Source organism: Caretta caretta, chromosome 12 (genome assembly GCF_965140235.1).
Source record: "Caretta caretta isolate rCarCar2 chromosome 12, rCarCar1.hap1, whole genome shotgun sequence".
NCBI classification, from domain to species: domain Eukaryota; kingdom Metazoa; phylum Chordata; order Testudines; family Cheloniidae; genus Caretta; species Caretta caretta.
The window spans coordinates 11307345-11333370 of NC_134217.1; the positions used below are offsets into that span (position 1 = coordinate 11307345).

Genomic DNA, 26026 nt, shown 5'->3' on the forward strand with positions numbered 1-26026 from the left:
CTCACGTGATTAACTCAAAAAAATTAATGGCGATTCATCACATATTAATTGCATTGTTAAACAGAATACCAATTGCAAATTAATAAATATTGGTTGTTTTTCTACATTTTCAAATATATTGATTTCAATTACAACACAGAATACAAAGTGTACACTGCTCACTTTATATTTGATTAAAATATTTGCATTGTAAAAATGAAAACAGTATTTTTCAATTCACCTCATACTAGTACAGCAGTGAAAACTATGGTAAAAGTGCAACTTACAAATGTTGGGTTTTTTGGTTACATAACTGCACTCAAAAACAATGCAGAACTTTTAGCACCTACAAGTCCACTCAGTCCTCTTTCTTCTTCAACCAATCGTTAAGACAAACAAGTTTGTTTACATTTATGGGAAATAATGCTCCCTGCTTCTTATTTACAATGTCACCAGAAAGCGAGAACAGGCATTTGCATGGGACTTTTGTAGCCAGCATTGCAAGGTATCTACATGCCAGATATGCTAAACATTCATATGCCCCTTCCTGCTTTGGCCACCATTCCAGAGGACATGCTTCCATGCTCATGACACTTGTTAAAAAAAATAATGCATTAATTATATTTGTTACTGAACTCCTTGGGGGAGAATTGTGTGTCTCTGGCTCCATCTGACCTGCATTCTGCCATATATTTCACATTACAGCAGTCTCGGATGATGACCCAGCACATTGTTCATTTTAGGAACACTTTCACTGCAGATCTGACAAAAACACAAAGGTACCAATGTGAGATTTCTAAAGATAGCTACAGCACTCGACCCAAGGTTTAAGAATCAGAAGAGGGATGAGGTGTGGAGCACGCTTTCAGAAGTCTTAATAGAGCAACACTCCGATGCGAAAACTACAGAACCTGAACCACCAAAACAGAAAACCAACCTTCTGCTGGTGGCATCTGACTCAGGTAAAGAAAATGAACATGCGTCAGTCCACACTGCTCTGGATTGCTATCGAGCAGAACCTGTCATCAGCATGGATGCACGTCCTCTGGAATGGTGGTTGAAGCAGAAAGGGACACATGACTCTTTAGTGCATTTGGCATGTAAATATCTTGCAACACTAGCTACAACATGAAAACACTTACTTTCTTTCTTACTTTCAGGTGAGATTGTGAACAAGAAGCGGACAGCATTGTCTCCTGCATATGTAAACAAACTTGTTTGGCTGAGCAATTGGCTGAACAAGAAATAGGACTGAGTGGACCTGTAGGCGCTAAAGTTTTACATTGTTCTCTTATGACTATTTAGTTTCCTTAAGAGCCTTTGGTGATGGACCTTGTCAAAGGCTTTCTGAAAACCCAAGTAAACTATCTCGACTGGATCACCCCAATCCACATGCTTGTTAACACCCTCAAAGAACTCAAATAGATTGGTAAAGTATACAAGGTATACTTCCCTTTACAAAAGCCATTAACTAGCCTCTTCCCCACAAATCATGTTTGCCTATTTGTCTGATAATTCTTTACTATAGTTTCTACCAAGTTGTCAGGTACTAAAGTTAGGCACACTGGCCTGTAATTGCCAGGATCACCTTTTTCTTAAAAATTGGCATTACATTAACTGGGACAGCCTTGTTTCAGTGATCGGTTCCATACTAGTTAGTAGCTTCGCAATTTCATATTTGAGTTCTTTCAGAACACGTGTGAATATCATCTGGTCCTAGTAAGCTATAGCAACCTAATGCTTTGGAGGATAAACTTGAAATTTGGCAGGGGTTGGTCTCTGTGTTAGGGATGTGCGTTTTAACTTCCCAAGCAAAATTTGGACAGATTTTCATAAGTTATAACCCTTGGAAAAACTACAGTTTGCACATGCTCAGTAAAGACTTGCTTGAATTTAACAGCTAAAATCTCCAAAGATGCAGTTCTCTGAGCACATTCAAGCCTATCATACCTCCTACTGTTGACCAGACTACACATATAATAAACCTCACAAAGCAAATGAGCAAGCTGCCTCCCCTCACAGTCCCCACCTCTGACAGAACTAAAACGTGCCATCCCCAGAGCGAGCACACTCCCTCTAAGCCCAGGGCTCTCTCTGTAATGTCTGCTCCCAACTGCTCAGGACCAAGCACTGGAACAGAAAGCCTGTCAATAACTGTACTGGCATACCAGCAGCATGGAGAAGGAAGCCATCTGGTTCAAATACAGTGGTAACTGGGCTGACAACTTTACCCTTACTGTGATTTCAACGGTGAAGTATGTAAAAGTTCAAAAAAGTCACAATAACCTATGTTGATGGTAAAAGGTACCAAAAAGTAGACAGACTGAATTAGTCCCTACTGATATGGGTCAAGGACTAAAATCATGCTTGATAAAAACAGAATATGTGGAACTGGAAATTAATGAATCAAAACTCCTGTGTCAGATATTCAGTCTAATTGGTGGACAAAGGAATAAGGGGATAGGCTATTCTTCCCAATCCTCCCTTTTTTGGGGTGCTAGAAGGAAGACTGTGGGAAAAATAAGGAAAACCAGTTGGAGGCTACTGAATTAAGTTTCACCATCATAACTACCATTCCCACCATCTCCTGGACCCTGGGCCTTCGCCATCCTGATCCTGAGAGATGTCCTCACTGTACTGAATTAACAAGAGGGGTACTCAGAAGACATCACCACCCCTAAGAGCTGCAACTCAATCCTAAACACCATCTGCGATAAAACAGGATCAGACTTTAAAAGCAGCAACAGCTCCAGCCTATCTCAACTAATCTTTTCTCTTTTCCCCAAAACAGTTACCATTTAAGTGACTGTCAAATGAGTCCTCCTAAAACTCTCTCCAGTTAAAGGGAACAAGAAATGCTGTTAAAATGAAAGCCTTAATACTTTATATTCCAAATGCTTTAACTGTTTTTCCTTCTTTTCTGTATCTTTAATACTAAATAGCTTAAATTAAAATTGACTCAGGTCCTTCTTTCTGATCCAGCAAGCAGATAGGACCTCTGGTTCCAAGGACTCCGCCCCCAATCTTCAGAGAAGGATTGGAAGGACCTAGCCTATTTTAGGCCCTATAAGGCTGTGTCCTTATTCTGAACTGAAGCTATGATCAATTTGGGACCACAGGAAAAAAGTAAAGCAAGCCTACAGAGACAGTGACTTTGCTAGGGAGTTCACAGTACTGTAAAGGCAGGGAGCTGTGCAGGCTGGAAATACCCTGGTGAGAAGACAGACAGACAGAGGTCTCCTTCCACCCAAGACAGGTGAAAAACGGAAAAATAAGTATGGGCACTGCCAATGTGTGCACTCTGGGCAATTCCTGGATCAAGAGGTTACAGAATGTATAAGGCAAGGAGTACACCATACAATGGAGATTGCTGACTACAGACTGATTTGGCTTGGTAGGCAATTTTTAGGACATATGTTCAACAGCCTAAATGACTTCTCACACCTACCAACAACATAAGAATGGCTATACTGGGTCAGACCAAAGGTCCATCAAGCCCAGTATCCTGTCCTCTGACAGTGGCCAATGGCAGGTGCCCCAAAGGGAATGAACAGACAGGTTATCATCAAGTGATCCATGCCCTGTCACCCAATCCCAGCTTCTGGCAAACAGAGGCTAAGGACACCATTCCTGCCCACCCTGGCTAATAGCCACTGTGGGCGGGAATGGCGTCCCTAGCCTCCGTTTTTCCTATAGCCATAGTTTTTCCTATCTAGTAAACTAGGAAACTAAATGGCAAAAAAACCAAAAACACAAAAAATACCACCACTACATTAACACAGAGTTATGGTGGAGCAAAACCTCCAACTTCTGAAAACAAGGAAAGCCACAGTTAAGGTTTCTCATACAACCATAACTCTGTCCTCTTTCAGCAATGCCCAAAAACATCCTGACAAAACACATACCTTTACTCTGCCAACTCCACAGCTGCTGAAAGGTACAAGCTTTTCACCTCCTTTCACAACTCACTCATTCTGACCCACAAGATTCCATATTACACTATTAAACGACAAAAAAGGGGGTGAGAGATGGGCGTCTCGTGGAGCTTGCAGTAGCCAATATGAATTATTTGCATGAACTCCAAGTGGAGTCAGCATGGCCCTGAGTCTCAGGATGTTAGGAAGACCTGGACACAGGTAGCTAGCCTGAGTGTCCAGTAGTGCCACAGTATCCACACTTCTATTTTTAGCATGCTAGTTCAGCTTGAGCTACTGTGAGTCTGTCTGTCTATACTGGGAATTACATCTCCCAGCTGCAACAGACATATCATGCAGAGTTTTTACTTGGGTTGCTAGCCTATGCTGAAGCCCATGCCACATTGTCTACACTGTTACTGTTATACCTACTAGCGAAATTAAAGCTAGAATGCGTATAAGCTACCTGCACTACAATCACACCTTCACGAACAAGCGTAGGCATATGACCTTAAGCAAGTTTTTAAATCTCTGCCTCCATTCCTGATCTGTTTAAAAAACAGGGTGGGGCGACACTTTTCTGAGCTTGCAGATCTGTTGTGATAATAATCCAATAATGTTGGTAACAGAACAGGTGTAGTTCCCTACACACGGAAAGCAAGGTTTGAAGAGCCAAAGTAGGGGTTGTGCGTTCCCTATCCTCTGAAGCCCACCTCACTGCTCAGTAGATGGTAGGAGCAAAAGATGCACATTTACAAAGATCCTTCAGCTATTTCCCCATCTCTAAGAACAGAGCAGCAGCAACAGTGCAACATGGGAGAGGAGCAAGAGGATATGTTTCCACAACCCTCAACTGCTCCCAGTCCAACTAATTGAACAGGGCACAAGACAAAGGATTTAAATGAAGGAGAAAATTACACCACCAATCCAAATTGTTAAACTGATTATTTAATATTACTGGTTTTGGTCAACATATTTTATAGTAATACTGTTCTAGTTTTCCTTCAGTGTTTGACAAAATAAAAAACACTTGTTTATTTTGAGGACCTGAAGTGAACTAAGACCTAGTATTGACGCTTTGAGTTCTGCAGCTGCTAAGCACCAATAAAAAAATTAAACAAGATCATAACTTCACTGTGTTAATCAACTGGCACAGTGAGCAAGACAGCTAGAAACAGGAATCAGACACAGCAGTAGTGCAGAATACATAGGGACTGAGGGAGGCAAGCAAGCCTGGAGGAAAGTTTTCCTTTGCAGTATGTTCCCTGCATTAAGAGCTTGCACAGCAAACTGACTGGTCATTCAGTTTCCTCCATATCAATCTATGAGAATGCTACAAAAGGAAGCCAACGAGGACTAGCATAATCCACCTCTGCATCAAGCTCTTACGCAGAAAGCAAACCCACAAACCTTATCCCATTGAAGAACTCGGATTACAGGGTCTGTGTCTATCACTGGAGGTCCACAAGGTATTTACTATAAAGTTACAACACTGATTTATAGAAAATCTAGGTTTCAAAATATTTTAGCTAATATTTGCTACTCTGAAGCCTGTACAGATAGCTTAAGGTACCTTCACTTGTAAAGCCAGGAATACAATAGCTTACTTTAGTGTTAAGTACATTCTCTAAAATATGATCATGTGGCAATATATAGCTTTTCTTAGCACTTGTTTAGAATGACCTGCATACACTCAAGCGGCAAAGTCACAAGTGAGGAATACAGTCACCCCAAATGAACGTTAAAATCACGCAATCATGCTATCACTTCATCTTCCAAAGTCCTCAGTCCTCTATATCAAGCAGACTGATAGAAGCCCTTGCCCTTAAGATGTTTATACAAGATCCCTGTAATATACTAGTTAATTACAGGCAGCAAATAGATTCTAGTATTTCTAAATCCCAAAAGCACTCAAACATTTTGTTCGGAAGTGTTATTGATAGTGGCTGAAATATATGAAATCTCATTTTATTGTTAATTCAGAACAATTACAATTGCTATCTTTAGTACCTTTATGCCACAAGAGAATCCAAAATCCAAATGCTATACAAAATACAGATAATAATCAACTATCTGTGATCTCATTAAAAAATAGCTTCTAAAATAGCACACTAATTTTTTGTACTAGAAAAAAAAGGGCTCCCCCTTCTAGCTTTCAAAAGGAAGAACAAGAATTTATGCTCAGACATTATCCACACAGCCCTTCAATTTTCCTCTTAACAAATAAGTCAAAGAATGTAAGTGACCTCATACCAGAAAGCTGTATAACAACATTACTCTAAAATAATTCTTAAAGAGAAATGTAGGCATCCTCTTAAAGAGAAAGATAAGGATTCTGGTCAAAGCATAGATACCAGAGTTTGAGTAAGTGTGTTACATCCCACTATCCTCAAGTATAGTATTTTCCTAAGATCCAGGTAATCATAAGGCTCAGAGAGAGTTTAAGTACATTTTGTGAGCCTGTACATCACACAAAACCACCATATTAACAGGAACCAATAACATCCATTCAGTCCATAGGCTGTTTCCACATCAGGAAATGAACTGTCCTAATTTTTTAAAAACAATCTTTTACAAAGCCATGAGTTACGGATTAATCAGTCCAAATGTGAAGGTCTGCAGTATGATAACATACTAAACTTTTGGGGGGCTAAAAATCAGAAGTCACAAAAGAGCAACATCTTATAACGCGTTCCACAAAAAAAATTAAGATATGGTATACAAGTTTACCTTTAATTTAATTTGTTTTAGACTATTCCTTCTTACCAGGAAACAAACTCTTCCCAGAATGAGATCTAAATTAAATTCTCAAACCAATATAAGCATCAATACTGAATTTTTACAAATAGGAAACAAACCCAATTTTTTTTTTAGCAAACATCAAGAATATGTTTCCCTTATATGCGGATGTGCACAAAGCATATTAAAATTGTGGATATTTTGTGTTCTCTCTCACACACACCCCAATTTTGGGCAGCAGGCTTTGAAACCTGTTCAGATTTGAGGTTACTTTTCAAGCAGTGCCACTGAGATACTTAATGGAATCAACCTTGTATGTGATTACATTCCAGCTGGTCTGTTTTCAATTAATGAAGTGTACAGCCTATAACACAGTCTGCAAATCTACTTGCTGTTCTCTGCAGTTTTCCAAATTCAGTCAGACCCTGGTCAAGTAACTTTAGAGAGTCCAACTGCTGAGAAAAGTGTCACAATACAATAGTGCATACAAATAGTACACAGTACATATAAACAGACAGCTGTGTTCAAGTTGGAATAAAGTGCTGGCTTGTTAAAAGCTTGCTCCTGCTTGTGATTTTACTAAGCTTTACTGATCATTTCACTCATCTTAAATTCCAATGTCATTTGAACTTCACGTGGCATGCCTGGGCAAATGCAATGACTTGGATGTTGTTTTAAAGACTGGGCTTACTGCCAAGTCTCCTCTGTCTATACTCCCTTGACCCACCAAAGCAGCTTTAGACAACACCTTCTTTATTTACATTAGTGAACAGCAGTTTGACTGCTTACATCACAGCAATATCAAGTGAGGTCCAATCTACCCATACAACTCACTTCTTTAAAAGCAACACTGCTAATTTGCCCATCCACTCCTTCAGTATGATCTAAATCTTGGTTTGTGACTACCATGTAGCTGTAGAGAACAAAAAAGGAAAGGAATACAAAGTTCAAAGCTGAATCCACATTATCTCAGTTTTAAGCGCAGTTTTTTTCTTTGAGAGCGCAATCCTCCAGTGAAGACTTCTGAAGAGCAGAAATGAACCATTCTATATACACTCACACACAAAAAAGGAGCCCTGCTGAATTTATAAACAGTGTGATCTGAACAAAAAAGTACCAGTCCACAAGTTGTTAAATTAAAATGCAGTTTCAACCTGAAGTCTTTCAGCAACAAATGTTTATATAAGCTATTGGTCTCAGACTACACAAGCTTTTTTGAAAGTGACAAAACAACCAAAATTCCTTTAGCCAAAACACCATTACAGCTCCCAACACAAGTGTGAAAATCTATCAGCTTTCCTTGATAATTCAATCTTTTTGATTTTCCTGAAATTTTTGGATAAAAATGTTGTAGTGTTACCAATAAAGGATGATGGATAATAAGTTACCCTAGCACACATTTTATTTTTGCTCTCCCTCAGACCAACTAGTCCTGAATCAATACCTCTGTAGTACAGTTTGAAGTGGCAACATGTTTGCCACAGACCCACAATGTTTTCAATCATATATATGATACACAGCTGTTCTGTTCCCCACCTCCCCTCAGTAAATACCATAAGCACAGACTACGATTGGTCTCTCTTTAGCTGTTTTAGGGAAGGAAGGGCAGAGAGTGCTCTTTCAAAATGTACTACCTTCCCATCACATGCTTGCAAGTTCAGCAGACAAACTAGTTTTCACTATATGCTAACAGCACTCTGCTCCGAAACCTGAATACAAACTGTTACAGCACATCTGGTTTAAAAAAAAAAAAAATCAAGGCATAGTGGAGCAAAGCAGCAACAGCACAACTAAAAGCTAACAGCAGCAACTAAGAAATGGATGGTGGACGAAAACGACAACGGGTCTAGAGAGAACTGCAACAGGAATGGGAAAAAAATGAGAAAGGGTGAAAAACATCTCTACAGAGAATAAGAGATGGATAAAATACTTAAGAGTGTAAGAATGTTAATAAAATTTCAAATAATTTTGGTGTGAGTAGCAAGCAATTCATTAGTTACAATACTATTCTTTTGTTTTAGACCGCTAAATTGTGTGTTAAATCCCAAGAAATCTGTAAGCTTTCTGTCCATTTAAAATGCATGAATGTCTAACTATATAACATCTAGTGTTTTTGCAAATACCATACCTACTATAAAACAGTAATCTTGAGAGTAAACCTGTGTAATGGCATTTTCAAAGGCACTCATTTTGACAAAAGTCTAACTAAAATTATCTAATCTTTACTAGGATTGTAGTAAAGATGGAGATAAAAACCATTATAAAGAGTTTGTGATTCCCCCCTGCCCCCGATGTCAACCCATAATCAGTAGATTGCATTATGCTATTATACTGCAAAACACAATGTACCTATCAAATTTCTATGAGATCACAACAGAAGAGCACAATGCAGACGACAATATTTTTAGCGGCACCATCAATAGCAAATTGCTTATGAGTGGCTGACAGACAACTGGCAGAGTTGATCTGCAAAACATTAAAAGTCACAAGCTGCACAAACACGTTTTTAACTTAAGTTGACCTCCACAATACATAAAAACAATATACCCAATTAGCAACAAGTTTGGTTATTGCAGGGCCTGAACCTGCAAGATACTGAGCACCACCTAGGAAGTCCTGCATGCACTCAATTCCCACTGACTACAATGAGAACTGAAGGATCTCAACAATTTGCAGGACTGGTTTCTTTGTAGGGAAGATAATTAGTTTATAAATAGGTGTATTTTTAACACTTTATATATAGGCTCTCATTGTCCAACTCAGGTAACATGGTATGCCTCATCTTAGGTACCATCTTTTAACTTTCTATGTACACCATATACTGTCTTGCTTAAAATGTACATTGATTTGTAAATGAAATTTCCTCATATACTGACATGCAGTGCCTCTTCATTTACATCATTCAACAGCGAACATCGTCAAGTGTCAACTATTACACACAAAGTTTGAACAGTCAAGCTTAATCTTTTCTAAGAAAACACAAATTTGGTATCACCAAGTTCAGTTTTAACACATTAGTCCCTCAAGTTAAGTTTTCTCAAAGTACAAATTACAAAGTAACATTTGGCAGAACTAAACAATAAAAGTGAAAATCTACTGGATTGTGAGGGAGTGTTAATTACAATTTCAACACTAGTTTAAAAGTTAAGATGCCATATGCAACTCTTAAAGTCATCATAAATGGCTGCCACTATTGAACTGTTTTAGTTTTATAAAATTCTGTGTCTTAATATATTTTGAGGTCAGCCTAAAATTTTATAGTAGAACAACACTGATCAACAGTGCTGCAAGTCAAAGAGAAACTGAAACCTTTATTAGCTAGAATTCCAAGTATCTGTTTTGGCTTTTACACATTCCAAAAATGAAGAATATTTCTGTCTTCACTATGGCAAGAACAAGAATAGTGCACTATGCCAAGGAGAGGGGACAGAGGAGGCACCCAGAATTTGGCACTATCCCACAACCCCCCTTCTCATCTGACTAGTTTATTAATACGGGAAATCCCTTTTACTTTAATGGAACTAAGTTCTAACTAAGGTTGCAGTATTAGACTTTAGATTGGTGGATACTTCTAAACAATCTTTCAAATAGACCACCCTAACAGCAATTACTAGATTAACCAGTACAAGCACAACTACACTAGTCAAGGTGGTCACCATTCACGCAATCCAGCACAAAACTAAGCATTACACATGAATTTCAATGAACTACTGTGTAGTAATGACATGATAGGAGTGGAGAAAAGAGGGAAAGAAAAAAAATGCTGTTATGACTGATTTTAAATTCCTCTTTTTTTAAAACATGTGTCAGTGTACCCAGAGTCTTCAATTGGCATCCCTTGGATAGGAGTTCTTAAAGAATGTAATAAATTAAATACTCTGAAGAAGTGGATGGCTTTTTATTTCTTTGAAAGTTAGACTATACATTTTAGAACTATGAATATACAGCCCATACCACAACAGTATTCCTGACTAGATAATTGGAAAAGTGATATTAAAGTTAGAAGTGTCAGTTTAGACTTATCTTCTATGTTATTACCAAAAAATGCTAACGTTGTGCATTTCTCCCACATGCCTAGTAGTTTTTCCCCCCACCATTTCCTTTGAAGAGGAGCACAGCACAAGGTAAGTGTTTAACAACCCTAAAAGCTTCCCATGGATTGGGAAAGATATATAGTTAGGTTTCAGCTTCTGTAACACTTAAATGAAATATGTTTCTAATATAATAGTTACAGCTATAGCCACTGTAACATGTCATGTGCATTTTTACAGTGTATAAAACCAGGGTGGATTTTTTTCAACTGATTTATTTAAAAATCAGATTTTGAATTATGGTATATTTTACTTTTTAAAAATAAACATGTTTAGAATGAAATCTGAATCTAATATAAATGTTAAGGCCTAAACTTGTTATCTCTTATAACATTTAAATGAAAAAATAAATAGGCTAAATTAATGAACCTCGATCAAAAACTGAGTTAAAGACTGTTTTTTCAAAGCCTTATAATGGTCCCTTATAATATAGGCTAACTACTTATGCTAAACAATCTGTTCCACCCTGAATTTTGCTGTGACACTCAGAGTACCTTTCCCAGACTTGAAGAGCTCTGTGTGGCTCAAAAAGCGTGTCTCTCTCACCAACAGAAGATGGTCCAATAAAAGATATTACCTCCCCTATGCTGTCTAACTTTTGAGGTCAGGCTTCATAAATATGGCATAATAAGTTATGTACTGTGTTAAGGTCTTGTTTAATAAAAATAAAATTTATATACTGTTTGTGTATTTAATTAAATTCCAGTTATTCTGATGCAGCTTGGCACAAATCATGAGCAAAAAGTTAATTATCTAATAAATAGCAATATATCTTTTACCATTTTCTAACATACTAAAATGTACAATTAATAAGAATCTGAAAAGCTATTTAATTGCTTAAATAAATGCATATAGTTATAGTGCACTCTCCCACATCGCAAAAAGATGTACCAACGATAGTGTAAAGGCCCTATTTAGTTGTAAATCACCATGTGTTAATGGTTGTATGAGAATGCATCTTTCCTTAGCAAATAACTGAAATACAAATGGAAAGTTGATTATTTACATCAAGGCTTTCCACTTAGTGATTTAAATTGCCTTGATTTAGATCAGTCTACCCTGCATAAAATAGCAAACTGACAGGACATAAAATATCCTGTTACACAGCTGACCACAACAGAATAGAGACTTACAGCATTTATAACATTTGCCTCCAATTACTATAATATACTCAAACAGAAAAAACGAACTGCAGAGGATTGGCAGTTCTTACATAATAGTATTTGGAAGCAGGGACCTGTCCCAACCCCTCTGTCCCATGACGATGTATTCAGGAGTTCCCTATAAGCTGTGTGACTGTGCAGCAGCCGCCTATTTAGCACCGCACAGGTGCTCCGGCAACCAGCCTGGCTGGGACCTGCCACAGCTAGGGGAGAGGCATCTCTCCCCTGGCCGCAACCTAGCCTGACCCCTACCCTTCTACAGCCAGGGGAGGGGCACCCCTCTCCTGCCCCAACTCAGCCCCAGACCTGCCGTGGCCAGGGCGGGAGCCTCTCTCCCCATCCCCAGCACAGGTGCTGCTGCAGTGGGGAGAGGAGCCTCTCTCCCCATCCCCAGCACAGGTGCTGCTGCAGGGAGGGAGAGCGGGGGTAGAGGGAGAAGTCATCTCTCCCCACCATACCCCAGGAGCACCCTCCTGCCCCCCAAACCACTCATCCCTGGCCCCACCCCAGAGCCCGCACCCCCAGCTGGAGCCCTCTTCCTCCCTCCATTCCCCCACCCTCTGCACCAGCCCTGAGCCCCTCATCCCCAGCCAACCCTATGCCTCAGCCCCTCATCCCCAGCCCCACGCCCGAGCCCACACCCCCAGCCAGAGCCCTCACACGCCTGCACCCCAACCCTGAGCCCTCTCTCACACGCCAAACCCCTCGGTCCCACCCCCAACACATGAATTTTGTTATGTGCACCAATACGAAGATGATGTGTCACACATCACCTCCATATTGGTGCACATAACAAAATTCATTCTGCACATGTGTGGGAAAAATTAGAAGCAACACTGGTCCCAGGTTGCACCTGTGGACACCAGTCCTGATCACCTTAATGGATATGCAAATCTATGCAGCCACTGCCCTAAGCTCCTCCATATGAATTGGCTCATGTGATGAATAGACAAATATCTAGTTTACAGGATTGCTTAAAAAATGTTTTCAGCTAATACTGTTTTTGCAAACAAACATTCTTGTAATGCAATAGTAAAACCGTTGATCCAGTACTTTCACTAAGTTGCATCATTAAAGTTAGTAATACCTCTACCAAATTTCTATTGAATTTTTGTCCAATTTGGTTTTTGTTCTATATTAATTTGAGACATGATGCTTTATTCTCAGTTGCCAAATGCCTATGCAGAACATTTCAGTTTTAATTTTTTTATTCTCACTAGATAAACACTGTTCCATATCCTATTCACAATTGCTATAATTTTTCCTTTGTTTTCCATTTGAGTTATATGTACACTATTTATATAGCACCATAACATGCATGCTATTTGACTAACAAAAGCCAGGGACCCTGAAACAGCAGCAGTCTTGTGAGAATAAAAAAAACCTTCCATCTGAAATGCTCTACCTAGGCAGCAGCATGACTTAGTAAAAGTACTCTTTTAAGGGTGCCATGCATTTGGTCTTAGTGCCAGACTTCCTAATTTACTGAAAGTTAGGGAAGTGTTTAAAATCATACAACCTGAAATACATATGGTCGAATACATATTAAAATACAGATAAAGATTTTTAATCAATTTAACCTGATACCGTAAAGGTCTCTCTACTATACACATAGTGAGAGAACAGAGTCGGAACATGGCTGCAGTATTTAGTAGACTAGACATAATCACATTTCAGCAGTGTCTTGAAACTAGGCTAAACAACAGGTCAATGTATTAACTCAGTTAACACGATTTGGGCCCTTCCACAATAAGGTCAGAGAACTAACTGTATTTTCACGGTGACTCCCAACTTGCATATAGTTGTGCAAATGGATCCTAATATGCTGCACATTCCTACACCACATTTATGAGTTATTTTTAATTTCTAGTATTTTTCAATAAGTAAGGGGTTTTGTATTTGTTATCGAGGTATAAGTATCTAGAATACTAGCTGAAACAGAACAGGATAAAAAACAGCACTACAGTGATGCAAGCACATCTAACAAGAAACAAATGCTTCTCATCTAAGTCATATCATTGAAAGTGAAAAACACACTAAACACTCAACAGGAGATATGTAAAAGCTGTATAAAGAAAATAAACCCAGAACTACTGGTAGCAAATGACACTTTTGTACATGTAGTGCAACAAATTTAATATATTTTACATTGCTACACCAAATATATTTCCCACTTCATAGCTGACTACCTTCCAATATTTACTTGGTTTCTAATTTGTGAGGACCAGTTTGTTAGTGAAACTGAAATCTGGACCACTAAAAAAAAAAAAAAAAAAGTGGTGTGAAGATGCTAAAGAAAGCCTGGACTAATCCCAAAACACTGTGTAGTGGGATAGAATGCTGTTCAGTGGTACCAATAAATACATACCTAGACCACAATTTCTTTGTACTGTGTTGCTTCCTAATGCAAGCGCCTACCAGAAAAAGATTGCACATCCATGCACTTCAACCTAACTCAGTTTCTCACTTGGGAAGTTAGGCGCTGGGGGCGGGAGAAGCCCATACTACATACACTACTTCCTAAACAAAACAGCGAAGTTCAAGGCACATACAGACTAGACTCCCTCCATTCCCCGCTATTCTAGGCCAGTTTTTCCTCAAGGTATTAGGGGAAGAGGCAAACGGCCCCTGAACGGCCCAAGTGCGAGCACGCTGCGGGCGAGGGTCCCTAGCGCTTCGTGGATTATTAAGGAGGCCTCGGAGCTCCCTGGGCAGCGGTGCCTGGGCCATCCCCGCGTTATGCCGCTGCAGCCTGGCTTCCTAGCCTGTGGCGGGGAAGCGATAGTGTCCGAATGGAGGCTTGCTGGCGCGCGAGTGCCGCTGGAAACCGGTTGAGCAGCACCCTAAGCGCGGCGCATTGCAGGGGGAGGGCTCACAGAGTTTCGTCACTCCTGCCCCACCAGGGCTCATCCCGACCCCCCGAGCAGGGCTGGAGGAGCCCGGCGGGAGCCCCCGCGCCACGGGGAGGAGCGTTCCCCACCCGAGTGCTCGACGGCTCCCCCCAGCCCAGCCCAGCCCAGCCCCTCGGAAAGCGGCAACCAGCCCCCCTCCTCGCACGGTGGGAAGGCAGCCCGCGACAGCCGACCGCAGCGACGCACCTGCAGGCCCCAACGGCGGCCCCGGGCCCGGCTGCCCGTCCTCCCCGAAGATCAGCCTGAAGTCGAACTCGTCAGGGGCGCCGCAGTTTGCCGTAGTCATCGGTTTGGCCGGGGGTGTGAGGCGAGACCCAGTCCCCACCCGGGCCGCGCCGGGCTGCCGCTGGGCTGGGCTCCCCGCCGCGCCTCTCAGGGCCGCCTCATAACACGGGAGAGCGAGCACCGGCCGCCGCAGCTCCCGTCCCTGCTCCCTCGCTCGGACTCCGTCTGTCACTCAGGGGGTGGGCAACCACTACGGGCCGCGGGAGGCCCCGCCCCTCCGCGGCTCCGCCCCCCGCCGCGCTCTCCCCGGGGCTCACGCGCTACCCGTGTTGGTCCCTCCCGCACCGACCCCGCCTCGCGCTCTGACGGCCCCTCAGCTGCGAGGACACTTCACCCAATCGCGCCGTCCTTCTCCGTCCCCTTCCCTCGTGCGCTGACCACGCCCCCCCTTTCCCTGATGCTTTGGTACTGGCAGCTTCTCCACACGCCCTAGCTCCACCCCTTCTCCGTGTGCCTGCTCCGCTCCCCCTCGCCCGCTACCGTTTCCCACCCTCGGACTCCCAGACGCTGTGTTTGGCTCATGACGTAGGCCCAACGGACGCTCTCCTCGTGACTTCGGGGGGGAGGGGGAGGAGAGGGAGACGCGTCAGGGCAGGCCACGTGATACGAGCGCTAACCTTCTGCCTCAAGGGCTACTGGGAGACGTAGTGTTTAGGCCCAGCCTCCTCGCGGCGGGGAAGGGGAGCGGGAGCGGCAGCCGCCCCAGGGGGCGTCCAGGGAACTCAGCCCAGTGGGCGGGGGGCGCTGTGGAGAGCACCTCTCTGGGGCCTGTCGGGGCGCCGCCCGCCGGCGCAGGGCTGCCAGCCACGTTGCAGCGCAGCCCCATCTGCAAGAGAGGATCCCGCCCCCGGAGCAGCAGCGTCTGACCGCAGCCCTCTGGGGAGTAAAAATACGGGGGGGGGGGAGACAGCTGGAGATACCAGAGTGCCCACCCCCCAGCGCAGCTGGGAGCCTGGCCCCAGCCTCATCTCTCCTTCCCACCCTTAATGTTTCTGTCTGGAGTGCTGCGGGTCGCGGGCTGTCAGAGAGAAGGTGGGCGAGGTAACGTCTTTTCTTGGGCCGACTTCGCTTGGTGAGAGAGAGAGAGAAGCTTCCCCACTGCCCCGAGCTCTGCCCAGTTCCCACCCTTGTCTCGCTTCCCCCCAGAGATTGGTCCAACGCACACTACCGCCTCCTGCCCCTGTCTGTAATAGCCTGGGACAAAGGCGGTTACAACCCTGCAAACAGCAATGATAGATGCCAGATTTTCCACTGAACCCTTAAAGGAACTTCTTCAAAAAAAAAAAAAAAAAAAGTGGGTGAGTACTTGCGGCACCTTAGAGATGTAAGCTTTCCTGAGCTACAGCTGTAGCTTATGCTCAAATAAATTTGTTAGTCTCTGAGGTGCCACAAGTCCTCCTCCTCTTTTAGCAGATACAGACTAACCCTGGCTGCTACTCTGAAACCTGTGACTTTTCTTACAGCTCATTTGATTAAATGAGATTTTTAAAATTACATAGTATTTTCTGTGTTTTCGTTTGCTCAAGCAAGGTATTTCTTTCACGCTGGTTTTACTAATCATTAAATCAAACTATAGAAAGGCCCATCTTAATTCTTCATTTCAAAGGTACAACTGAAACACTATCCTTAATTGTATTTATTACAGACCAATGAAGAACTTCAACCTCATTTTCAGTGAACTAATTGACATGCGAGTAAACTGGTACAATAGGAAGATAAAGACCTACTGGAATTAATCAGTGATCTGTTTTTAAGGTGAAAAACATGACACTTGGTGTAGTAGGAGAAAATATAGTAGGTGAGTGTTTTGACAAACATTTACTTGCTTTCTTGTAAAGCCTTTTGATAAGGTCTATAAGATATGGTAATTTATTGCTCTTAAAGATAAGTAAGGGGACAAAGTCCTCCTGCAGGTTTTCAACTGAGAAATAAGTGTCTTAAACAATTACTCTTGCCAGTCAAAGACAATAAATAGGGTATTTGATCATTTTCATATATAGTCTAGTGGTGTTCAAATATATTATATTTATTAATGACTAACATGGAAGTAGACAAATGAATCAGCACAAGCAGATGAAATTTAATTTTTGATTAGACTATTTTAGAGTTTTTTATCCTCTGAAGTTTCAGGCTTCTTAAAAAGAGAGGACTTGAATAATTGTGAGTAACTTAAAGTATCTACTGAGCATCATCAGGAAGAAGAAAAACAAAGTCTTCAGTGAGAAAAGGATAGAAATCTCAGAATATTGAGTCTGTATAATGGTATACCCTTAGTGATTTACAACTTTGCCTCATTTCAAGATACATGTGAAAATTAGAAGTACAAAAGAAATTGTATTAATTATATTGTTTTTACTACTCAGACATCTGTCCCTGTGACTGAAAAACAGAAGTGAGACCATAGGAGTACAGTCTAAAAAGGCTGGAATCGGCTGTATAAGAAATCCCACATCTGAATATCTTCTAATTATCTCTCATCTTGAACTAAGACTCTCACTACAATGTCCTATGGGGTAATAAAACATAAAGGCTGCTAGAAGTAACAGACTAATCTATAGAAATTTCATTTTGAAGCATTTTAGGTTTATGCTAGGAATTGAAGACAGCACTAGCCATGCTAATGGGACTTAAACACCACTCTTAGGAAACATGACTTTGTTTAACCAATAGGCAAAAATGTAAATATCACTAATGGTTTAGCCTGTGTCATATGAAATGCTCTGGAATTGTAGATAAAGCTGCCATATAATTTAAACAGCTAGGGCTGTTTAATACTAGGGCTGTCAAGCGATTAAAAAATTAATCATGCTCTTAAAGAGTAATAGAATACTATTTACATATTTGTTGATGTTTTCTACATTTGCAAATATACTTATTTCAATTATAACACAAAGTTTATAGTGCTCACCTTACATTTTTGATAATTACTTCTACTGTAAAAAGAATAGTATTTTTCAATTCACCAAATATTACTGTAGTGCAATCTCTTTATAATGAAAACTTACAAATGCTTGAATTATGTACAAAAAAAGCTGCATTCAAAAATTTTAAAAAAAAGTAAAATTTTAAGCGCCTGTAAATCCACTCAGTCCTACTACTTATTCAGCCAGTTGCTCAAACAAACAAGTTTGTTTACATTTACAGGAGATAATGCTGCTCCCTTCTTGTTTACAATGTCACCTGAAAGTCAGACAAACATTGTAGCAGGCATCACAAGATATTTACGTGCCAGATGCACTAAAAATTCATATCCCTTCCTGCTTCAACCACCATTCCAGGGGACATGCGTCCATTCTGATGATGGGTTCTGCTCGATAACAATCCAAAGCAGTGCAGACCGATGGATGTTCATTTTCATTATCTGAGTCAGATACCACCAGCAGAAGGTTGATTTTCTTTTTTGGTGGTTCAAGTTCTGTAGTTTCCACATCGGAGTGTTGCTCTTTTAAGACTTCTGAAAGCATGCTCCACACCTCATCCCTCTTAGATTTTGGAAGCCACTTCAGATTCTTAAATCTTGGGTCGAGTGCTGTAGTTATCTTTAGAAATCTCACATTGGTACCTTCTTTGCTTTTTTGTCAGATCTGCAGTGAAAGTGTTCTTAAAATGAACAACATGTGCTGGCTAATCATCTGAGACTGCTATGAAATATATGGCAGAATGTGGGTAAAACAGAGCAGGAGACATGCTGTTCTTCCCCAGAGAGTTCAGTCACAAACTTAATGCGTTTTTTTTTTTAAAGGAGCGTCATGAACGTGGAAACACATATGAATGTTTAGCATATCTGGCATGTAAATACCTTGCCATGCCAGCTACAAAAGTGCCATGCAAATGCCTGTTCTCACTTTCTGGTGACATTGTAAATAAGAAGAGGGCAGCATTATCTCCCGTAAATGTAAACAAACTTGTTTGTCTGAGCAACTGGCTGAATAAGTAGTAAGACTGAGTGGACTTGCAGGCGCTGAAGTTTTTGTTGCATAACTACACTTAAAAACAAAAAAACCTACATTTGTAAATTGGACTTTCATGACAAAGATTGCACTACAATACTTGTATGAGGTGAATTGAAAAATACTAATAATATACACTTTGATTTCAATTACAACACAGAATACAATATATATGGAAATGTAAAAAAAATCCAAAATATTTAATAAATTTCAATGGGTATTCTATTGTTTAATAGTGAGATTAAAACTGCAATTAATCGGGATTATTTTTTTTTAGTTAATCGCGTGAGTTAACTGCGATTAATCAACAGCCCTAATTAATACACTGAGTCTACTGAATTAGATTGTATGTATATGCAGTGATCATTTGGTTAAATGTGAGGAGGCTGCCATCCCAGGGGTGAGGTGCGGGACAGGACGCAGGCCTACCCAACTCCACCGCTTCCCAGTCCAGGGCCCTAACAGTGGCAGAACGGTCCACCACTGGGTCAGTGGGGATCTACCCACAACACGCTGACCTTGTATCAGGCCAACTCTCAACCAGACTGTCATCTAGTTTCCCTGGGCTACTTTCTATATCCCCCAGGGTTTGGTACCTCTACAGTGTAGTTGTCCTCCATCTCCCCAGGGTAGATGGCCAGCAACAGCCCCAGCAGCTTATCGGTGTCTCGGTCAGCTGGCAGCCCCAGGAGCTCCTTGGCATCTCCATCAGCTGACAGCCCTGGGAACATTCACCATTCCTCAGTACAGCCAGGGTCTTCTTCAGGCTCCAGCAGGATGCATCTGTCTCCCTTGACAGCTCCAGCCCAATTGAGCTGCAGGGCTGACCTTTTATACTTCCCCTTCCTGTCCTACCCCCCAGCTTCCAGCAAGCGAGGTGTGGCAGGCAGCACATTGTGGCTCCTCCTTGTCAATCTCTGAGGGTGGCCACACCTCCTCACTACAAAACTTCAGCAGTCAGCCCCACAATGCCGTAAACAGTTAAGTTGGTGGAAATGCTCCTGCTGAGGACACGCACCACTAACAGAAGGAGCATAGTGTCGATGGGAAACAGTGCTTTGATTACTGCGGTGGCTGTATATTGTACTTAACTGCAAAGAAGGGCTACTTGGATGATCAGGGGAATGGAAACCTATCTTTCAAGAGACTAAAGGAGCTTGGCTTGCTTAGCCTAGCAAAGTGAAGGCTAAGAGGGGACAAGACTGTTCCTATAAATTACATTTGGGGGTAAACATCAGGGAAGGAGAAGAGCTATGTAAGCTAAAGGACAAAGTTGACACAAGAACAAATGGGTATAAACCATCCATGAATAAATTTAGATTGGAACTTAGAAGACAATTTCTAACAATGAGGTTTTGGAACAGCCTTCCAATACAAGTTGTGGGAGCTAACAACTTTTAAGATGGAGCTTGATAAGTTTATGAATGGAATAATATCATGGGACAGTTGTCTATGACAGCATGGGACTGGACTCAGTGACCTAGGAGGTCCCTTCCAGGTAGGTATTCCTATGCAAGGAGCCATGTTAATCCTCTCCATCCCTGCCAATTCTTATAGGAATAAAAAGTGGAAAAACAAGCAGCCTCTACTGTTGAAAAAGAAAACTGTAAATTTAAACTAGTGTAAGACCCTGCAATCTCAGCTGAGGTACATGGCATTATATGAAACTTTTTATTCATATACACACACAATTCAGGGCAGAAGGAATTTGTCTGAGTAAACTTTGGAAGCTCTTTATGGCTTACCTTCTTGAGAATGAAAACGCTGCATAAGACAAATGCTCAGTGCAGAACTGTTTCACTCACATAGTGTCAGGTGTGGGGTTGTCCAGTATATGTATGGTTTAGAAGAGACATTAGCCTTCAAGCTATTTTTTTTTTATAAGTTACTTTGACATATTGGCTCTCTGAATGAGAAGAATAGAGGAGTAAATGGGAATGTAATTATGTGTTTCAGAATGTTCTGAATTGTATTTTGTGATGTTTATTAAAATAATTTAATAAGACAAAAAACTAACCATTGGAAATTTAAAGAGGCAGATGATCTGAAATAGATATTAAATTGGCCAAAATTTCCAAATTTGGATGTTTAAATGAGTTTTCTGATTTTCTCAAGTGCTGAACTAGGTAAGTACATTTGAAAATTTTAGTCATCTGGAGCAACACCTGAAGGTGATTTCCCTGAAGCGCCTACTAGTGTAGGATGGTTGATACAAGAGCCTAGCTGGAATGAAAGGTGACAGAACAAACCTCTCTAGATATGGTATTTTCCCTGCAATAACACTATATAAAAGATAACTATGCAGTATTCTTTGTATGTGGACCGATGACTGGATGGGGCTTTTGTTTTGTACAGAGAAAGGATGGCTAAATTACTCAACATTTAAGATAAATGAAACCTACAGGTTGCTTCAGTTGCGCCCACAGAACACATAGCACCACTCAGGTTTGGTCTGGCGGTGGATGGTATTGCAACCTGCCACTTAGGTTTGGCACCCACCACTGAGGCTTGGTCTACACTACAGAGCTAAGTCGATGTAAGGCCATGAGAGGCATAGCACTTAGGTTGACGTAGTTAGGGTGGAGCAGTGTCTGTGTAGACACTGCTTTACTTACATTGCCTGTCAGCCTCATAGAGGGCTCATGGCTGGAGCCCCATCGCCAGAGGCTGAAACCTTGAGATGTCAGCTCTGGTGTGTATGTGGGGGGGGGGGCGGCTTCAGTTGTCAGTGCCCCACAATTCCCCATACATGCACCGCCCACAGAAGGAGCATGGTATGGATGCGAAACACCACTTTACTGTGGTGGCTTTATGTCGACTTAAGTCAATTTAATTTTCTAGTGTAGACATGCCCTGCTAGTGCAGGAAGCAATGCCCCGGATCTAGGCCAGGCCAGATTCCACTGCCATTGGCATCTTGATGCCAGACCCAAGGCAACCCATCAACCCATGAGCTTGGTGGTAGATGTGGGGTTGGGGATACCACTACCACTAGCAATGGGACCAGAGCTCAGTAAGAGACAGGACTATCCCCCGAGCCTCACACAGGGCAGATCCTCCCCATCCCCATGGGACGGCAGCAATCCCACAACCTGGCCCTTTCTTATCTCCCATTCCCCTACCGAGACCCACCACTAGTTGAGTACATCCATTGAATTAGGAGGCTACAACTTCCCCTGACAACACCCCCTATCAGGAGGACACTTCAGAAAGAAGTGTCGTTTTCTGGCCAGAGGCCAGGACCTGTAGCCAAGAATGCCCAAATCCTTCAAGGACCTCTTAGGCCAATATTTTCATATGCACTCGCTAGTTTTGGCTGCCTACCTAGAGACTTCTAAGGCCTGGATTTTCACAGTTGGTGAGCAGCTGCAGCTCCCTTTGACTTCTATTAGAGTTGCTGATACTCAGCACATCTGAAAATCAGGCCATAAGCATGAAATTCTGCATCACAAATTAGTGTACACTTGAAAATTTGGTCTTTAACCTATTTGCCATTGTTACCACGTTTCAAAACTGAGGTAATATTTATGTATTTCAGAGATGATGGAATGAATTAGTTCATGCTTGTAAAGCACTTTGAAGATGAAAAGTGCCATATAAATCTTAAGGATTATTTATGCCATACACTGCTACACAGCCATCAGATGATGCATATAAATCTATTAAGTAATATTATCTGGGCTACCTAACTTTTAAAGCAACATATACATTTTACAAATGCAAAGAAAATAGTACAAAACTGAAACCAGCCAGTACAAAAGCAGCACTGTTTGCAGCTTTGTTTAGAACAGCTGTACATTCATGGCTAGCTTACCGTCCTAGTGCTTTATGCTATTTATCCAATATGGGAGGATGATTTTATCATCATTTCCCACCCACTACTGAATGCTTCATAACTCTGTTTCTTCATCTAAAAACATACAAGTAGCTACTGCTTATGCAATGCTTAATCAAAAGGTTGATTCTCTTGCCAGGGCAGCCAACTTCCTCTCCCCAAGGAAGCACCAACCTTTACAATGAGCTCACTCTCAGTTGGCCTGGAGCTTGCTTTTACCTCTAAATTCAAGGTCATGTAGCTACACAAGCTGGAAAAGAATGTGTAATTGGATTAGCTAAGATGCCAAAAACTACACATACATTCTTGAATGAAAGAGGACTACGATGAACTCTTGCTATAGTAAACTACATGTAATGTGGTTTTCTACAACTACTAGCTCTTTTCAGGGAGCTTTCTGATTCAAAATTTAGAACTTTGCGGGATTTTGAAGAGTTTTCCAAGCAGATAGTTTGGAATTTCTGCCTCTGATAGTATCTTATTTGAAGTCAGATAATTGCTGTGTCAAATTACATTATATGGAGTTTCAGAGGAACAGCCGTGTTAGTCTGTATTCGCAAAAAGAAAAGGAGTACTTGTGGCACCTTAGAGACTAACCAATTTATTTGAGCATGAGCTTTCGTGAGCTACAGCTCACTTCATCAGATGTTTACCGTGGAAACTGCAGCAGACTTTATATACACACAGAGAATATGAAACAATACCTCCTCCCACCCCACTGTCCTGCTGGTAATAGCTTATCTAAAATGATCAACAGGTGGGCCATTTCCAGCACAAATCCAGGTTTTCTCACCCTCCACCCCCCCACACAAATTCACTCTCCTGCTGGTGCTAGCCCATCCAAAGTGACAACTCTTTACATAATCAAGTCGGGCTATTTCCTGCATAGATCCAGGTTTTCTCACATCCCCCCCCACCCCCATACACACACAAACTCACTCTCCTGCTGGTAATAGCTCATCTAAACTGACCACTCTCCAAGTTTAAATCCAAGTTAAAGCAGAACATCTGGGGGGGGGGGGGTAGGAAAAAACAAGAGGAAACAGGCTACCTTGCATAATGACTTAGCCACTCCCAGTCTCTATTTAAGCCAGTATGGAGTAACCATGGTAGTCCCCTGTTCTAGCTAATGTATCAGTAGATTAGTCACTATGCACGTCCCAGGAGAGAAATATAGGCAAACTTTTTGTGCTGTAAGTAGAACTTTAAACTCAAGTAAGCATTTATTTGATCCATGCCCTTTGATATCAACTAGGGCACAGAATATATTTCTGAGAAGTGTGGTGTATTAAAAAACTTACATTCAATAGATTTCCCTCCCCCCATCTTCACCACAAAACAACCTTCTTCCCACAGCTTTTTGCAGTTTTCAGGCAGATGTGCCTGTGCATCATGTAGACAATTGGGCATTACGCTATTTACATCCACTGTAGATTTCAGCAGGTGGCACTCACAAAAAATAAAGATTTTGCATGGCACTGAATGAGATAATTGAAACAAATGGGCATGTCAAGGCCCGTGGCCTTCTATTCAACTACATAATAGCATTTAAAACATATTTAGAAGACAAACTATGCACATGCCTATATTAAGATGCATTTTAAAGTAATTTATAGTTGATTTATAGTAATCTGTGTAATGGTTAATTTACTTCAGAATTATATATACCCAACTTCTCTACATCCTTGTTCTCCAGCCCCACTCTAAACTCCCATTTCTTTCTTAAGAGACCCTCTCCCCACTCCTCCACCTTATCTTCACAACTTCTTCCATGCCACCCTTGACACTCAGAACAATATCCCTGTCCTAGTGCACCAAATGCTCGACATCCCCCCATTCAAATTCCATCCTGTGCTGTAAAGGGTGGAATTTGGAATGGGTATGACTGGGCACACACAACAGTGAGCTGGCAGAAGCTCAGTCCTGAGGAGACTGATGGGTTGGAGAGGAAAGTAGAGAAGTTGACTGAGGTTATAGCAGCCTCTCTGAAGGTTTAAATCCACTTCTGTGACTGAAGTCAATAACTTGGAAGGTTGGCTAGGCTGCCAGTTGCTTATGAATTATCAAATAGTAGCAGTGACCTAGACAGCTTTTTTCACTTGTGTTTTGTTAGTAGATTGCGGCCTTTTCTTTCAGAAGTGTCCTTTGACACCATGATTCATGTCTTTGTAGCCTCAAGACTAGATTACTGCAGTATATTCTTGGTGGGGTGACAAACTGAATCCATTGGAAGCTGAAATTAGTGCTCACGCCTAATTATCTTGGGGAGAAAGGAGTATTCTTGTCTCTAATGTACTTTGACCCTCTCCAGCTCAGGGCTGTCAGTTAGGTGTGCTATGACTGTCAGTCCCAAAGACCTACTCTCTCCCCACCAGAGAGAGGGCACCATTGTGCATGTGTTTCATCTCCCTGATCTCATCCTATGTGTGACAATGTGGAGTCTTGGGTTTCTAGCCAACACAATTCATATCTGCCTTAGAGCAGGTGATTTTGCTGACCCCCCCCCCCACCACCACACACACACACACACTGTGGACATCAAGTTAGATGCAGCCTGGCTGCACTTGATTAGGAGTTAGCCCTATATAGCTTAATAAACCAAATATTAATCTCCTATGACCCAAAATTATGAATATTTAGGATTTTTTAATGTGTGGTCTGACTTTCTTTTCTGGTTCATCCTAGACCTGTTTTAAAGTGATGCACTCTAAATGTCACAAAAGTAGATGAGTAAAGCATAGCGAAAGATAATTGGTTACTGCAAATAGTAGATAATGTTCTTCGCCAACATCCGTATTAGTACTTTTTCAGCTACATTATTGAAAAAAGCATTCGTGCATCAAAGGATAATTTTTGGAATGAAGAGGCCCTAATAAATTCCTAAATTCTACTTCTTGTTTTCTAATCTCAATATTTATTATGAATACATTTTATATACATGATGTCCATCCTCAAAAAGACTTTCACAGAATACATTTGCAGGCTGCCTACAAAACCAAAATACCACATTGTTTATTTCTCACATAGCTAACCATGCAGATCCATTTTTCAAGTGTACAGAATGTTTGTTATGCATGAGAAAGATATTATTTTGGTTAAGAGTAATACTCTGATTTTCCTTCAGTCATAAAATTGTGAACTGAAAATATGCTAGCTAAG

General features: G+C 41.4%; 1 protein-coding gene and 1 long non-coding RNA gene across 3 annotated transcripts in view; one reads left to right on the forward strand and one right to left on the reverse strand.

The window, feature by feature from the left end:
• The window catches only part of NFATC3 (nuclear factor of activated T cells 3), a 143191-nt gene extending 127809 nt beyond the window's left edge, over window positions 1-15382 (reverse strand). For both annotated transcript variants that reach the window (XM_048870730.2, XM_048870729.2), the window contains exon 1: window positions 14985-15382. In XM_048870730.2, the coding sequence (XP_048726687.2) occupies window positions 14985-15084 (100 nt within the window). In that variant the 5' untranslated portion in view covers window positions 15085-15382. The remainder of the gene's footprint in view (window positions 1-14984) is intronic.
• A 401-nt stretch (window positions 15383-15783) lies between these two features.
• On the forward strand, window positions 15784-18943 carry LOC125620805 (uncharacterized). The gene is made up of 3 exons (XR_007352325.2): window positions 15784-16124; window positions 16729-16881; window positions 17447-18943. It is a non-coding gene; the product is annotated as an uncharacterized LOC125620805 (long non-coding RNA).
• The last annotated feature ends 7083 nt before the right edge of the window (window positions 18944-26026 follow it).